General features: G+C 49.1%; 5 protein-coding genes across 5 annotated transcripts; 4 read left to right on the top strand and 1 right to left on the bottom strand.

Annotated features, from left to right (window-relative positions):
• Positions 1-1,761: 1,761 nt before the first annotated feature.
• On the top strand, positions 1,762-6,413 carry EPUS_07514 (uncharacterized protein; the record flags this gene model as incomplete). The annotated part of the gene is made up of 3 exons (XM_007802591.1): positions 1,762-2,178; positions 2,225-5,295; positions 5,375-6,413. 3 exons carry the CDS (start codon positions 1,762-1,764, stop codon positions 6,411-6,413), a joined length of 4,527 nt encoding a protein of 1,508 aa, XP_007800782.1.
• A 1,283-nt stretch (positions 6,414-7,696) lies between these two features.
• On the bottom strand, positions 7,697-9,754 carry EPUS_07515 (uncharacterized protein; the record flags this gene model as incomplete). The annotated part of the gene is made up of 3 exons (XM_007802592.1): positions 7,697-8,532; positions 8,578-9,045; positions 9,100-9,754. 3 exons carry the CDS (start codon positions 9,752-9,754, stop codon positions 7,697-7,699), a joined length of 1,959 nt encoding a protein of 652 aa, XP_007800783.1.
• Positions 9,755-11,821: 2,067 nt separating this feature from the next.
• Positions 11,822-13,096, top strand: EPUS_07516 (uncharacterized protein; the record flags this gene model as incomplete). The annotated part of the gene is made up of 1 exon (XM_007802593.1): positions 11,822-13,096. The coding sequence occupies one exon, from the start codon at positions 11,822-11,824 to the stop codon at positions 13,094-13,096; it is 1,275 nt and encodes a 424-aa protein (XP_007800784.1).
• A 1,696-nt stretch (positions 13,097-14,792) lies between these two features.
• On the top strand, positions 14,793-15,305 carry EPUS_07517 (uncharacterized protein; the record flags this gene model as incomplete). Its single annotated transcript, XM_007802594.1, has 1 exon — positions 14,793-15,305. One exon carries the CDS (start codon positions 14,793-14,795, stop codon positions 15,303-15,305), a length of 513 nt encoding a protein of 170 aa, XP_007800785.1.
• Positions 15,306-15,977: 672 nt separating this feature from the next.
• EPUS_07518 (uncharacterized protein) lies at positions 15,978-16,451 on the top strand (the record flags this gene model as incomplete). Its single annotated transcript, XM_007802595.1, has 3 exons — positions 15,978-16,041; positions 16,090-16,133; positions 16,188-16,451. The coding sequence occupies 3 exons, from the start codon at positions 15,978-15,980 to the stop codon at positions 16,449-16,451; spliced, it is 372 nt and encodes a 123-aa protein (XP_007800786.1).
• Between the last annotated feature and the right edge of the window lie 692 nt (positions 16,452-17,143).

The raw sequence follows: 17,143 nt of genomic DNA on the forward strand, positions 1-17,143 counted from the left end.
AATGCAGATTTTGGCCAATCTCTCGACTTGTGAGCCCTAGGGCTTTGTACGCCGAAATTTGACCTCGTTGGTATGGAGATAGCTCTTTGCCATAGCTTCTATTGATTTCAAGAGGCGCCAAAGCCTTGCGTTGAGCCATGGTAGTTGTTTGAAAAAGGGTGTAAAAAAACGCGTGTTCAAAAATGACGCGTTTTGGCCGGATACTTTCGCGCGGGGCTGTATGTTAGAATAACCAGAAATTTTGACAATCAAACAGAAGAGCTGATTAGCAGGCTGAGGCATTGTCAGCACCCGAGGGGTATGGAAACACCGAAATCGCACTGTATCTAATGGACTTTGCAGTTCGCTTGCGATGCGATAAGCTTGTTGACTATAGAGAACTCCCATATCTTCTAGACCTCCTCCAGGACAGTCTTAACTACAAGGATATCAACCGCTTTGTGGTCCCCTGCATGCAGTTATTCTTGTTCCATTTGACACCCTAGTCAGGGACCTGTACGAATGTTATGTAACAACAGGAAACTACCAATAGTTCCTCAGCACCATAGAACCCCGTGTGACCGAGATCCCCAAGTTCCTAGCAAGAGAAAAAGACTTCGACAGGAGCCACGCTACCAATGCTCTCAGAACCTTATTGTGTAAGCTCAAAGAACAATCTACGTCTAAGGAACCCCAAGCCGAGAGTTAGCGATAAGTCCCATGACAAGACACTGTTGCGGAGAAGAATGTACAGCAACGGGTATCATTCAGATCCGAACATTCGTGTCAGTACGTTGAGGTTGAATAAGATTAACAAGAGAGCTGAGCAAGGATGTCATGGGTGCAAACGACTCTGTGGTAGTTACAGGGAGAGCAAGAAGGTACTACAATTGACAGGGCCAGGTAGTTGGGCTAAGGGCCAGTATGTGCGCGCACGGTCGTCTACCCATCTTATTGCATTTGGAAGGATGATTGCACAGGATCAAGGCTGATGAGTGTGGTTTGATCGATAGTGAGGCTATAACGATCAGTAGAAGAAGAGAAAGAATAAGTGATTATGTTGCGATGACCTATTCTGAAACCGTCTTATTATCCACCATTCCATATCTCTAACACGAACGCATTTTTGAGATCAGGGTCACCATCAACGAAAGACAGACTCTGTCGAGTCGACTGGGTGTAGATTTGCTGATTGTATAATATTTGCATCAGTTGGCCCAGCATGCATGTATCAGTAAGGGACATGAAAGACGACGGTGGAGGTCGTGCCGCATCGAAGTGGACAGGATAAGCCATCGTGTGACACTAGTGGGACACGCTCATCTGGCGACGGTGAGACCGAGATGAGATCGGGGTGAGGAAAGGGTGAGGTGACGTTAAAAGCGCCTAACGCGATATAGATTGTACTTCAAGTTATCTTGATACGCCAAGAAGAAGATCTTGGCTCTTTAGATGGCTTCCCAGATTCTCCAAATCGGAGTTGGAGCTTCTCCACACATATAAGCCTGATCCCTGCGGTCCTCTCGACACTCTCTGCGCGCCTTTGAGCGAAGGATGATCCCCTTCTTGGAGATACTAGTACTGTAATCGAGAATCTTGAGGAGAGCCATACTGTTGAAGGGAATCCCACAGATCTTGGACATCTTAGCCCCGCTTCGGCTTCCACTCCCTTCTCTCTTTCAGCTGCACATGCGACAGAGAGGCAAAAGGTACTTAGGAGCCGAGCGCAAACCCATCTATGGCACCGAGGCAGTAATAAATACCCCTTTGTGACCTTCGATCATGCGGGACCCCACCTTAATCGAGCAGCGCTCTGCGAACGACCTGCGAGTCAAACCTCCACACGGCAGACAAACTCGAGTTGCGCTGGGGCTGGACACAAACGGCGGGGATCGCCAGACAAATGGTTACGTTCACCAATCGACTTCAGGTGAGAACGGGGACTTTCAACTCGTCTACAGAAGAGATGTCTATGGAGATCGTCAGAATGGAGTGTCTCAAGATGCCGGGGAGCCGGCTCAGGCTTTACACATATCCACAGCCGGACGTCCACAGGCTTTGCAACGCGCTAGAAGTGACTTTGGCCCCAGACATCGTGGTGAAATGAATGCTGCGGTGGTTGAAGAAGACTTGTGGAGAATGAGGCATGGTTGGGAGGATGAGTACACTTCCAACGAATATCTTGCGCTTTTGAATTCTGTAAGCTCCCACATGTTCCGAATAATGGATTCTACTGACAGAGCAGACTTTCTACATGTACTATACCGATAAACGACACGACACAAGCGGACTGCCCAAGGCAGGCTCCGGCCCTAACTCAGACTGGCGCATGAAAGATCGCTTAAAGACGGTGTCTGCAGCACTTGCAATCTGCCTTAACTTAGGTGTTGATCCCCCAGACGTGGTCAAGACAAACCCAACTGCCAAGCTGGAATCATGGGTAGATCCTACAGCAACCACAGGAGGACAGACGAAGACAATGGAACAGATCGGCAAGAAGCTTCAAGAGCAGTATGAGACGCTTAGTCTTCGAACTCGATACAAGCAATATCTTGACCCGTCCGTGGAAGAGACGAAACGGTTTTGCATCTCCTCACGCCGAAATGCCAAAGACGAAAGGGTACTGTTTCACTACAACGGTCATGGTGTTCCACTCCCCACCGCTTCAGGAGAGCTCTGGGTCTTCAACAAGAATTATACCCAATACATTCCGGTGTCACTCTACGACCTCCAAGCTTGGCTTGCAGGCCCAAGTCTTTTTGTCTATGACGTCTCACATGCCGGGAACATAATCCACAACTTTCCTGCCTTTGTCGAAAAGCACGAGAAAGAAAACGCTGAACTCCTCAGACGAGATCCGAATGCACAGGTTCAAAGCTATAGTGACTGCATACAGCTCGCAGCGTGCGGAAGAAATGAAACTCTACCTACCAATCCAAGCCTCCCTGCTGATTTGTTCACTTGTTGCTTAACTACACCGATAGATATTGCTCTTAGGTTCTTTGCCCTGCAGAATCCGCTTCCTTCCCCTATCAAGATCGATGATGGGAAGATCCCCGTTCCCGGACGCTTGCAGGATCGAAGAAGTCCACTCGGGGAGCTGAATTGGATATTCACTGCCATAACAGACACGATCGCCTGGAACATACTGCCTCGACCACTTTTCAAGAAACTCTTCCGCCAAGATCTCATGGTGGCCGCTCTGTTCCGAAATTTTTTACTAAGTGAACGAATCATGAGAGCAAACCATTGCCACCCTCTATCCTCTCCTGCACTCCCAGAAACGCATCATCATCCACTATGGCAAAGCTGGGACTTGGCAATTGACATGGTTCTTTCCCAGCTTCCGGCATTGTTGGAGCCTGAAGAAGAAGGTGTACGACCGTACGAGTATCAGAATTCTAACTTTTTTGCCGAACAATTACAAGCATTCGAGGTCTATTTGTCTTCAGGACCAACAGAGAATCATGCTCCAGATCAATTACCAATTGTTTTACAAGTCCTCCTGAGCCAAGCTCATCGGTTACGAGCTTTGGTTCTCCTCAGCAGATTTCTCGACCTGGGCCCCTGGGCTGTGCATCTTGCCCTGAGCATTGGGATCTTTCCCTACGTGGTCAAGCTTCTTCAATCTGCTGCCGCTGAACTCAAACCAGTCATGGTGTTTATCTGGGCTCGAATTATGGCGGTGGATTACACCGTGCAAAGCGACCTATTGAAGGACAATGGTATACAGTATTTCATTTCTATCCTGGATCCTAACTCCCAAATACCTATCGGCAACGCTAGTGAGCACAGGGCTATGTGTGCATTTATTATAGCAATATTTTGCAAGAATTATCCTCAAGGTCAGACAATGTGCCTTGCACCGCATGGTCCAAACACGATCAATGTGTTCGATGCTTGCTTGAGAAATGTTAACGATGGCGAGAATCCGTTGCTCAGGCAGTGGTCCTGCCTTTGTCTCAGCATGCTATGGTACAATTACTCCGATGCCAAATGGATGGGTATTCGATGTTCTGCACACCTCAGACTCTGCGACCTATCACTTGATCCTGTGCCGGAAGTGCGAGCTTCCATGCTCCACGCTCTGACGAGTTTTCTTGGTATACCCGATTTGACCGATCAGGTCGCGCAGATTGAGGGAGGGATTGCGAGTTCTGTTTTGTTCATGGCGTCTGATGGAAGTGTTCTTGTAAGAAAAGAACTTCTGATCTTCTTTTCCTATTTCATAAAGAGATACGAGAACAAATTTACAGTCACAGCGTATGAACATCTCCTTGAAGAGAAAGAAATTCTGCTGGAGAAATCCGACCCTGAATCGCGCCAATCACCACAACTTCAATCCCTCTCTCATGAAACCATTTATGGTTCAATTTGGAAGAACATTCTGATGTTATCAATGGATCCGCATCCTGAAATTGCTCGGAACGCCTCACTCATCATCGATTACGTTCATGAAACGTTAATTCGCTCGCCGATGGGTTCGATGGCGCGATCAGCTATGGCTGATATTCTTCGCTTGTCCAAGTCCATGGTGGGTAAGAAGGTCCCTGATGAACCGTTGACTCCTGTTTTGCAGACTGTTCCTCCCACACCAACCGCAGAGGCGCCCAAGAAGAATGAAGGCTACTTTTCACTCAGTCTACGCCGAACTGCAAGTGTTGCGGCATCGATTAAGTATCTGGCATTTGGAGGATCCCATCACGCCCACGATGCCTCTGACGCGAAGAGGTCGAATGTTCCCCCAACCCCAGCACAGAAGCCTCAACATCCTCCCAAGCCACTCAACACCCCACGCGCTCGCCAACCTGTTGAATGGAGTCGACCGCCCGAGATGAACGACCCAGCAATTTCCCTAAGTGCCTACCAAAAAGCTGTTGTCCCGAAGGCAGCCGGCTACAACCCAGCCGCTAGTCCCCGAAGCCCGAGCATCCCGCTCAAAAGCACGTTGCTGGACTGGTCCACCGAGGTAATGATCACCTTCGCTTTTGACACCCAATTTGAGAATCTCCTCGATGAGGAGCCCTTGCTGGAAGAAGATGTGCTTACTCAGCGTGACCCACAGTATTTTCGCGAACCGCAGATGAAGCCCAACGAACCCGATGAACCGGGGTCTGCGGACTACAATTCCCGATTGTGGAGACGGACCCGTAATGAGAGGATCATTGCCGAGAACCAGCCCCTGAAGGAGAAGGCCGGAACGAGTAGATGGGAGAGGTTGGAGGCGTTACTGAATAATCAGAGCCAGCCGATGCGGCTCAGATTTCATCAGTTCGAGGATCATCTAGCGGTTGCGGATGAGAGGGATGGTATCTGGTCTGCTGTCACTCCCATACCCATTTCCCGTAAATTAGTTCTTCAGATCCAACTTCCGCTAACTTAAATGATCTGCTAGTATATGGGACTTCACCACCTCCCACCGCCTCAATCGCTTCTCAAACGGCAACCCCCTCCCCGGGACCCGCATCAACGAGCTCCGCTTCATCAACGAAGATGACCAAGCCCTGTTGATGACCGGCTCCTCCGACGGCATCCTCCGTCTCTTCCGGAACTATGAATCGCCTCAAAACATAGAACTAGTGACAGCATTCCGCGGCCTCACCGAACTCATTCCCTCGAACCGTAACGCCGGGTTAGTGTTTGACTGGCAGCAAGGCCAAGGCAAAGCATTAGTGGCGGGCGACGTAAAGGTGATCAAGGTGTGGAACGCAGCGACGGAAGTCTGCACCGCCGACATCCCGGCACGAAGCAGTAGCTGCGTGACCAACTTGACGGGCGATCAGGTCGCAGGCCAGATCTTCGTTGCGGGTTTTGGCGACGGCGCGGTCAGGGTGTTTGATCAGAGATTGAATGTTCGCAGCGCCTGCGTCAGGGTGTGGAGGGAGCATACCCAGTGGGTCGTTGGCGTGCACATGCAGAGGGGTGGAGTTCGAGAGTTGGTCAGTGCGAGCAGGAACGGGGAGGTCCGGCTCTGGGATCTCCGGAACGAGGCCAGTATCGCTGCCTATGATGTCGTCAAGCCTAGCAATCCTGCCGCAACTTTCACGCCTGGCGAAGTCGGTGCTGGAGGTGGGAGTGGAAGTGCTGGCGCCGGCCCGAGCGCGAGTACGAAACTCAAACCCATGACCCTCCGCACCCTCAGCGTGCATGAACACGCCCCCGTCTTCGCCGTCGGCACCGATCGGCACGAGGTCCGCAGTTTCAACATGAGCGGCCAGTTCCTCGGCCATTATGATGTTGGCATCGCGGGCGCGGGTGGTGGTGGGTGGGGCAGAGGCGTGGTCGGGGTCGGGAGTGGCGTCGCAGCTGGAATGGGTGGTGCTGGTTCTGGAAGCAGGGCCGCGCCCGTCGTGGCGACGGCTTATCATCCCCATCGGATGGTTCTTGCCACCGCTGGGTTGGGGGATGGGCATGTTAGTTTGTTGGGGATTTGAGATGGGATGGGATGGGATGGAATTTTTCGGGGGGCAGTGGGCCGGGAGGGTAAAGGGAGAGAAGGAAGAGAGGGTGAAGGGACGAGGGAGCAATGGATGGCTGACTGACTGACGGATCAGCATGACTTAATTACTCCAGGATGAGATATGTATGCATAACTACTCGTGGCGAAAGGAAAAAAAAGGATGTTTTGCTTTGGTTGCAGCGTTTGATGCATGTCTACACAATACGTACGTAGTACACACGCCTGCATCCTTTTCGCGGCGTCTCCTTCGTTTCCTTGTACCTTTTCTTATGGCTGTGTTCTTCCTGCTAATAGTAATCACGATCGCACGTTGGAGCGCAGGGATGAGTGACTAGGTTTCATATGGATACGACAGTACATATATTTATTATATGTATACTTGGGTCTGTGATACTGTTAGGATCCCAGGGGAGTGCAAGGGCAATAGAACAGTAGGAGGTGGATAGAATGACTTATTGAGCGCAAGGAACTAGAATCTATCTAGCGAGAAGAAAGATCTAAATACCAAGAGGCCTTTATGCTCATAGAAGAACGTAGAACCTTCTTAATAGCTTGTCAAACAAGGCAGCTGTCAAACAGGGGAGCTGCTGGATAAGGGAATGATGTAGAATCCACTAGAGTCCTCCTGGCCCTCATAACGTGCACCATGCTTGGCGGTCATAACACCACCTATCTGCAGAGCATTCTGTTCTACGCTTACCCAGGTAAGGAAAGTAGTAGAAGAACTACTTAGGTATGCTTGACATGTAGCGTTAGTCCGAGGGCCCTGTTGGAGAAGCACGGAGACATCGAGGACCTCCGGACTAACTGCTGATCCTAAATTAGTAGCTTGTGCTCGGTGCGGTGCGAGGAACTACTGACTATGTAGCTACTTAGGCTCGGATTGGCCGATAGCTCTTGCCTTTGTGAAAAGATTTGCAGCTCAAGTTGTTTGTAAACAGCTCGAAGTGATAAAATAAGCGGGAGACAAGCATTGCATAATTGCTCGGTATAATTCTCACTCGTTTTGGATATCTATCCATGTATTTGCCAAGAATGGCACCAGGTGGTTCCACAGCCCATAGTAGACTCAATATGGCTTATTTTCAACTACTCTCCACCAAGGTACTAAATAGGTACATACAAGCGATTGATAAGAGGCACCTTTTCTGTCTGGGAAATAATTTTGACCCTCACGAAAGGTTGTTTTCCTACTGGGGCGGCCAAAATAGATACATGAAATGACTTCGTAGATAATCGCTGAACACTATCACAATCTCAAACACCACTCGTACAAAACACCCTCTGTTCCCTTGACCAACGATCAGAAGCACGAGGATCAACGTCGCCCTTCACTGCAGTCCATTTCCAAAAGTTGAAAAGAGGAAAGAAGGTGACGTCTGGCAAGCTGGCCGCCCTCGGATGGAAGGTCGCAAGCGTCAAAGCAACAAAGCAGAAGACGATAGCAACACCTCCAAGTACAGCATAAGCCATGACAGTCCATCTGCCCACAGTGAGATTATATTCAGACCTGGCGAGGAAAACCTCGGGCCCCTGCCGTGTGTTGTCGGTGAAGGTCTGAAATGACGTGGTGGGGTCGGCTTCTGACAAAACAACGTTGCTGGCACTGCTCTGTGAGCAGTACCACAGCGGGATGGCCAAGAGATTCTGAAGTATCTCACTGCCCCTGAATGCACGACGCGAGCTGCTCAAGTAAATGAGATCCAGGACGTGAAAAGCCGACGGGATTGAGACGGAAAGCTTGTTAACCGTGACCAGAGACGCCAGTGTATCGCTGATGTTGTCAAGGTCACCGCCAGAAAAGACGGACTCGATTATATCGTTCAGAGTATCAGACCCCGAGGAGACCTGTGGGGGCTTTGAATCGATGAGGAGATTGTAAGCCTGGAGCAGATCTCCTGCTTCAACAGCTGCCGGGTTCTTGTCCGATTTGAAAAAATGAGCGACGATAGTGTTGTTACGTCGGCTGTAAGCGACATCAGCTTTCCGCAGCGTAGCTTCCATCAAGGTCCGCCATCCTGGAGCCTCTGCCCACTCAGTGGAAGACAAGCAACTGCCATTACGGCCGTCAAATATGGCGCAATAGTTCAGTCCTACTGCTTGTGAGTCAGGCCACAAATGCATTGAGGTGGACTTACTTGCCGCAATCCTCGCATCATAGGCAGATCTTAAGCACAACTGAAACGCAGTAAAATCGGTACCGTAGATGTGGCAATGGGCCGCCGAATCAAATTGGAAGGCTTCATCCAGTGAAGTGAATTCCAATTGATAGCCGATAGCGTCCTGAACAACAACAAGATCGGCTTCAGGGTGCGTCTCATCTAGGGCTGAACCTGCACTGGTGGGGAGGAATATGTTGCGAGTGCAGGCCTGACCTTTATTGATATCATATCCCGTTGAACAAGATTGGTTACCTCGATCGACCGGTGTGATGTCAACAACAAATCTCGGATTAACCAAAAACTCATCCATGCTCACGCCAAACACCTGATCAGCAGAGAATGCAAGCAGGGAAGCAGCTGATGAGTTGAAGTTCTGGAAGCCATAAGATCGGGGTTCGGAGGAGGGAGCCACAATCTGGAAGCCGACGTCTGTTCGTACATCGCCTAGTTTATGTTCAGTGTAAAATCCTCAACGGCTAGGTCTCCAAGCCCACTTACCCATAATAAGCACACCAAGAGCAAAGATTACAGCAAGCGAGAGGAGACGTACAATGCTCCAGCAGCGGGCCGAGAAGTGTGTGCCCAATTTGCTGAAAGCGATCTGGAAAAGTCCCCACACTCCCGTACCTGGAACCAGTGCAGATACCGTCGCGAACGGAGCTCCTCTTCCTCCCGGCCAAACGATGTACCACTGTATTTTCTCGAACGCACTACTCAAAGAAACCGCAAGCAAAAATTCTGTCAATTGGGATAACAGCCGGAGAATAAAAATGGTGCGACTGCTGGACGAGCGAAATGTTTGCAAACTTGCAGCAAACTTTGGTCGGCAAGCATATAATATGGTTATTAAGAAGAGAACTGTCGTTAATAGGAGGCATGTCCAGGACAAAGCATTGCGGGTAAATCTTTTCCCTAAACCAATGGAGGTCAACGTGTAACGTTTCTCAGATGGCACAATATCTTGGACACCAGCATCTGCACGGTCAAAATTCTGACACCCCTCGTTTTCTTGGTAGATTTGGTATGACGTTCGTGGTTTGGCTGTTCCATCGTCATATTGGGGAGCAGCATCGTATCTGACGGCAGGCCGATATTGTTGTTGGTAATTGCCGGGCCCCGCTATTGGCGCCCATGGGGTTTGGTGCATATCCATCTTTACACGATCAAACTCAGAAGAAAACCCCTGGGAGATCAGGTATGGAGGCGATGTTTGAAGGTGGCGTCCCAAAATCTGCTCTGCAACAACTTGGTTCTCATCCACGCTGGGTGTATGGTAGACGTAGTAAAAGTGGAACTTTCTGAGGGAAGGAGCATCTGTGCAAACAAATTCAGCTGGAATAGTCCGTACTAGGCAATAAGATGGCCCCAGATCTGGATCAATCTGGTGTAGGTAATTCTTTGTCGGTCCCGCACACCTTCTATGAGAGCCCCTTTTTCAAGGTTTTTGTTCGCCGAAGAGAAATTCAGGACGCCTTGGTGGCCGAGAACGGCTTGCATGAAAGGCCAATCACACCGGAATATTTCATAACTCGTTCAAATTAAGGTCGACATGCGACTGTCAGCCTGACTTTTGGGCAGCAATGAGCTTCGGTGAGCATATGCTCGTGGCCATCCTGCTAGGGTGACCTTTTGTGACCCAGTGCCCATGTCAACACACATTCGGGATGTGAGCAGAGCTACTCCGTACTAGTCGTGCTACTGAAGAAGGTAGCATGAGCTGGCGAATGTGCAATGTTGTGGTCAGGCTGCCACTACGCGCTCCGCACTAACATATCGAGGTACATACGTAGTAAGTACATGGTGCACTATAAGAGGTTGAGCGCCTTCTTGCTTTTCTGACTACTACTAGTAGTACTCCGTACAATGCACCGAGACCGTTGTTGTGCGCCAGACAACATTAGCCCACTATCGATGGAGTGATATCACTGGCTCGTTTGGAAGGTTAGAGGATAGTTGTGGCTGGTCGCCGTCCCCCTCAGTCGCCTAGACTACCAATCAGCTGATCCCACAACCATCAAGCCACGGCCTCCCATTGCTAATCTCATCACGAATTTCGCCGCACTCGCCCCTTAGACTTGCTGAATTTTCAGCGCCAGGGACCATTTCCTTAATGTTAGTGGTGGAATCCAAGCTTTTTCAAGGCCTGCAGGATATGAAATACAGATCAGAGTTACCCAATCCTGACCTGGTTCAAACCTTCAATTTAGGTGGTCAGATCCCTAACCGACACTCATCTCGGTAGAGAGAGGACCGATAACCTCTAGTTACGTCGCTTCACTGCTCCTTTCCCCTGTCTTTGGAAAAAGCGACTCAAGCACGATCTTGGCAGAAGTATTATGTACGGAGTACGGAGTCGTGCACCAAAAGTAGTGCAAATACGCTAAGGATATATGTGCCAAGAGGTGCACTCTTGATAATCATGTCATTTGACTCCTCCTCTATAAGCTTTGGGCCTGCTGCCGCCTTAAGCAGTAGGGCTTTAGATGACCCTTGGCCCCTAGCTCTTTGATTTTGGGGCTAATATGCCTTAGAATAGTGGTTGCTTAGGGGACAGAGTGGGGTATTTCCTGTGGGGTTTAGGCTTATTGTAGGCTTCAGCCCTGGATTGCTTGGAATGACACTACACCAATAAGTGCAAGACAAATTTATCTTTTTATCTGGGCAAGCTATCTCTTAGCGTATTTGCACTACTTTTAGTGCATGACTCCGTACTCTGTACATAATATGTTTTGCCTTCCTCCAAAGCATGGCCTCCATCGTATCGATCTCATCCATCAAAGCACCAATATCCAATGGAATTTGTCTCTGTGATGGTGAGGGCTTGGAATGAGATGCTAGTTCCTGATCTAATGAACTTGGTATCCAAACTTTGAAACCATTTGCCAGTGGGAAATGAAAAGGCATCCAAGGAGCAACAAGCCTAACATAGACGCCATGCAGGCGAAGACGGCTGGGCCTCGCCAAGTCCCAGACAATGTACCCAAAGTGAGCTACTCATATACTGGGTATATATATGTGTGTTGAAATAGTCTTTTGTGTCCGGTAGAATCCTACGCTTTATCCCCTCGTTACAAAGTTTTTTAGACGACACATTCACTCAAAGGGCTTCTTGCATCCTAATCAGTCGTTACCTTCTTAGGAGTTTTCTAACATTCCACGTGAGCATTTAAGAACTCCAATTCACACTGTTGAATCATTTTCACTGACAGTACACCAGAATATGGCTCGATTCATTGCCAAAGGTGCGGCCATAATTGGCCTCCTGCTGATGGTCTCAACCCCGGCCTGTGCAAATCACTATCCAAACCGCAAACTCATTGCTCGTCAAAACACCTCTCCCTGCATTTCAGACGACCTTCTCGGACGCGTTGGTGCCAGCAATGGTGGACGCAAGATTGGCTTCGTAATTGATGCCTCTTTTTCCATGATCGACAACGATCCCAATGATGTCAGACTCGCAGCCAGCCAAGCTCTCAACAATGCTCTGGTCGACAGCAGCGAAGGCTCTGGCGGTAAAACGTCAGATCTCGTGACCGTGGTTGACTTCGCCTCCTACGGCCAGCTTCTTTATCCGCTTGGGGACCCTTCTGGCGCTAACGATGTTATTGGAAGCATCACTCCAAGGGGTGGCACTGCCATCGGCACAGGCGTAGAGGCTGCGATCGAAGAATTGACCAAAACGGGAAACGACCCCACTGCCAACCGCACAGGCATCATCGTCTTCACTGACGGTGAAGACGATCCTTCGTCAGGCATAGTTTTCACCATTGAGCAAGTCAAGCGGGCGGTCGACCTGGGTATTCGCATCTCCTTCGGCTTCCTTTCCGTTGACGCATCAAACCAGAACCCTGAGATCGTGCGCGCCATTGTGGAAAGCGGAGGAATTTATGCCACTGTGGATCAAGCAAATTCTCAGCAAATTTTCGTCGCCGCCGCTCTTGCCAACGGCCTTACTGGCATCGATTCTTCTGGCGGCAATGGTTCCAGCTCACTGATCTCCGGTCTTGCCACCGCCAAATTCCTCTCCCAGACCGGCTCCAATACGTTCGCCTATGCCGCGAAGGCGGGTGAAACAATCAATGTCACAGTCACTGCTATCGACGATCTCTCTCTCGAAGTTAAACTTCGTGATGTTCAGGCCAATACCGATCTTAAGAGCAACACAACCAACTCTACTGGGGTTGCATTCCTCGACTACACGGCCCAATCCAATACGGATCTGGAGGTCATCGTGAGTGCAACAAACGGTAGTGGAAGCGGGATCTTCTCCGTCGGTCTCAAGAGCTCCCTTCCCCTCAGCGACAGCTGCAACATCACGAGCAACATCACGAGCAACGTCACGAGCAACGGTACCACGGGCCTGCCGGCCACGCCGACGGCCTCTCGACCGGCGCAGTATACTGGTGGCGCAGCTTCTACTGTGCTGGGAATCTCAGCAAATGTCGGTGGTTTCTTCTATATTCTCAGCTTTGCGGCAGCCGCTGCCTGGTTGTAAGTGGAACAAGTTGGTTTCACCCGGTGACACAAATTACTTTGCTCGTCTAAGTCAAGTGTGTGAACAGCACGCTCAGAGTAGTAGACAATACACTGTTAGCTATTTAACAATCTGAAGGAGGTCGGGAGAAAGCGAGTCGTTTTATCTATTAAGTGGCAGCATGTGTAGATATACGTACAATTTTGGCTGTACAGTACGGCCAATTAGAAGCTAAATTGCAGTAGAAATTGACCAATCAAGAGCAGGCAAAACGCAGGGGTCACGCGTTAAATATCCAACCAATGATTGCTCATACAGTCTGACATTAGCTTATCCAAACTATCAAGGATAACATCTGGTACTACACACCTGTTAGGATCCCAGGGGAATGCAAGGGCAATAGAACAGTAGGAGGTTAATGAAATGACTTACTAGGCGCAGAAGAGAGATCTAAATACTAAGAGGCCAGCTGGCAAACAAGGAAGCTGTCAAACAAGAGAATGATGTAGAATCTACCGGAGTCCTCCTGGCCCTCATAATGTGCACCATGCTTGGCAGTCATAACAATGTCTGACAGATGTGAAAACAACCAACAAAAGACGAGATCAAAGTGTGAGTGATGTTAGAATTATGCTGCCTAAAGGGTGCCCTATGGGCACCACTCTAACTATCCTTGACATGAAAACCCTGCTATGCCCTCTGAGGGGGAAAAATACTTAGTATTTTCTTGTCATAAAAATTGGTGTCTAATAACGTGTTTGATTTTGGGATTTCGAGCTATAAAACTTTTGTATTAATGCTCTCCAACATAGGTTCCATCGGCTTAAGGATATAGACGTCTTCAATAAACAGTTTCAGTAGTGAATGATTTGAATTAAGTGATCGATCCCATTTGTAATATTGTAGGACGAATTGGACGAGTGTCCGTTCTTCAGAGGGTGTAAGAAGCTGTCGCTGTTAACTGACAAGTTTAAGAGTGTTTGAGAGCTCTCTGTGCCTTCGCGACACTGTAGAATGACAGATATGGCTAGATCAAACCAGCTCTTTTCAACGTCAATCTGATGTTCCAACTTCTGTTCAAGTGCTTCGAGAACTTTTTCAATGCGCTCTTCCTTAGGAATATTAGTGAATGCGTCAATCACACTCAAATAAAAGATAGAATGTAGCTCTGCAAACAATATATCAACAGCTCATCGTCGTAGGATAGAATTGATAGAATGGTGTGGAATTGTGTTGAACGGCAGGAGTGCTCATTAGTTGGATTTTCTACGCGAAACCCCTGCGTTTCACCTGCGTTTGATTGGTCAATTTCTGCTGCAATTTCGCAGCTAATTTCGCTGTGCCGTACAGCAAATTTGTACTTATTTCTGCGCCCTGTGCAGCTTTTTGAACGAACAGAGCCATTTCTTATACCTGCTGCACGAATTGAAGTAGGTGGATACCCCAATTCGAGAGAATCAAGATAGCCAAGCCAAATGCCAAGCCAAAGTGGTGCATAGACGCCTTTGGTGCGTAGAACGGTTGGCTACGTCAGATAACATATGTTCTCGATCAGAGGTAATACTTACGTAGTAAGTGCTTCATCCATACACATGTTCATCAAAACCAAGTCCGTCCATATCACAAATCTAGTAAAACAGGTTCCACTCGGTGCTCCGAGTCCTCTCTCAAAGTGACAAATTCTAGATCTAAGTGACGCTTTACGCCACCTGTCACGATGAGCTTACGAGGTCTCGCTGGAACCCCACCCATGCCAGCGATTGTGCAAGCCTTTAACGACTTGCCTGATCAACCTCGGCTTCTCTCGGGCCTTGCTCCCAATCGCTGGCATATCAGCATCCGTCATGTTGCGATACCTCCAGAGGGCTACCTGGTCTTCATCCACCAACCGGACTCTCACTATGTGCACGTGGAAGGACCTCTCCCAGCAAAAGACAGCTCTGACGAGCATCCACTGCAAATTGACGGCCTGGAAGCAACCCTGATAATCGCAAGAATGCTGCTAAACGGCTTCGTTAAGCCCCAGACCGGGGCGCCGCCGCTTGGACGGCCTTCTTCCTGGTTCACCAACGATGAGGCATTTGGCGAGAGGGTCACTGGCCTTTTGAGATGGTTTGGTGTGCAGCAGGAGTCACTGTTACGCATGTCTAAGGGATGGTCAAAGGAAAATGAAGATGCTGATGAGGACTGGAATCGATTGTTGAGGGTGCTAATCAGCCGAACCATCTAGAGAGGTGGACGAGCGGTATTGCTTGAGACCAGTGGCATTTAATGTGGTGGCTTTGATGTAGCGTGGGAGGAAGCGTGGATGTGAAGAACAGTGGGTAGTATCTCTATTCTGAGTTGGACGAAGACAATCGAAAGCCGACGGTCGCTTGTTTCAATGGACTCAGAATCTCTGAAACAGCTCTTGCGATGAACGTATAAAGATTCATCAATAGCGATAATGCTCATCTTTTTATGCACACCGCATGTCTATCGTAATGAATCAGTCAAACTTAGGAAGTAGAGATCACAGATGCCGCCCAAACAGCATCACGCCGCTTGATCCTTGAACAATTTGCCCCCGTGGGTCGTGCAATTTTTCAACACTGCACGCTCGGTGAATATCTGCTCTTCATTTGTGGACATTGGCCTATTATAACGCTTTGTCAACAGAGCAGCGCAGAGCTCTAGCGCAATAGATCGAGCTCTTTGTCGTTATGTCCGAGTTAGAGCAGTGTGTGCAGCTAGGTGGACATCTGCCAACTGTGGAGTCATATTTGCGCCGTCGTATGGGCACTATTGCAGTAGCTGTTTGTCTAGCCATCCACGAGTAAGTCCATCTCTACCACTGAGACCCGTTTTCACTTATGCCCACACGTACTCCATAGGTACACCCTCGACATACACTTGCCACAATATGTTGCAACAGCCCCATGATGCAATCACTCTGGGACAAAACAAACGTGATAATCTCCATGTCAGTAATCGCTGAACAACGTGCAATCCCATTACTATCTTGTGGCTGACAGCCTTCGCTATCACCAACGAAATTGCCTCGGTGAAGAAGGAAGTTGTAGGACGATTTGACTTTGCCCGCTCTAGCATAATGTGATGCTGATTCAAACAGGCACAGTGCCAAGTGGATAGTCTGATCCCATTGCTTTATGTTGTCCACGACCGTGACGCAGAGGTAGCCGAGGATGCCGCAATTGAAATGCTGAGGGACGCCATCACGCGCTTCAATATCGTTGCAAGTGCTCTGCTTGAAGACAACGCTGGTGAAAAAGTGGTAAAGGCCGACCTAGTCAGGTTCATTGACAGCTGCCGCTACGCGTGCACTGGGAATCTCAATTGGAGGTGGGTGATTGCAACATTCGCTCTTGAGCGCTGAACGGAGGTTAGGTGTAATACATTGGCTGACGATTGATTTCGCTTTTTGGCCTCCGCTCAGGACGTTATGGTCTCAATGTTGAGAGCTTACAGAATGTTGTCACGTTTTCGATCTGAGGCTGGGTATCTGTCCCAGCTTTAGGTGCCGCGAAAGCCATGGGATTGTGTACAAGGCACTGGCTCTGGTGTTGTAGGCGTAAGACGGGGAAAGTGTTTCATCATGGCTAGGCGTGCATTATCGTGGAGCGGTGCAGGGAGTCCTAAAATGTGAGGCCATTACGACATACACAGGTATCGTCTATAGTCAGCATTACTAGAGAGATCGAATCAAGGGTATTGAAAACGTGTCAACACTATTGTTGGGCTCTTGGGTCGTACCATATGTTTATCTTTTATCCCCGAATTCTCATGTTTACAACGGCGTCATGCATCAAACGTCAATGTGGGTCCACTAGGATTAAAAACAGCTAGCTATTCTTGGGTTGGTAAGGTGCTAGTTTCTCGTGGCGATGTTGGGACCGCCAAAATGGCCCAATGTCTCTAACTTAGTTGACGAGGGCCCGTGAATCACGCTGAAGGGCCTAAGACAAGGCCCTAAGGAAGGTCAGATCGAGTACGCTAGTGGTGCTTTAATCTTAGGGTACGGATTACTCCGTACGGAGTATATCGATGACTTTTGCTGCACGACTCCGT

The sequence above is a fragment of the Endocarpon pusillum genome, assembly GCF_000464535.1.
Source record: "Endocarpon pusillum Z07020 unplaced genomic scaffold scaffold1722, whole genome shotgun sequence".
Lineage (NCBI taxonomy): Eukaryota > Fungi > Ascomycota > Eurotiomycetes > Verrucariales > Verrucariaceae > Endocarpon > Endocarpon pusillum.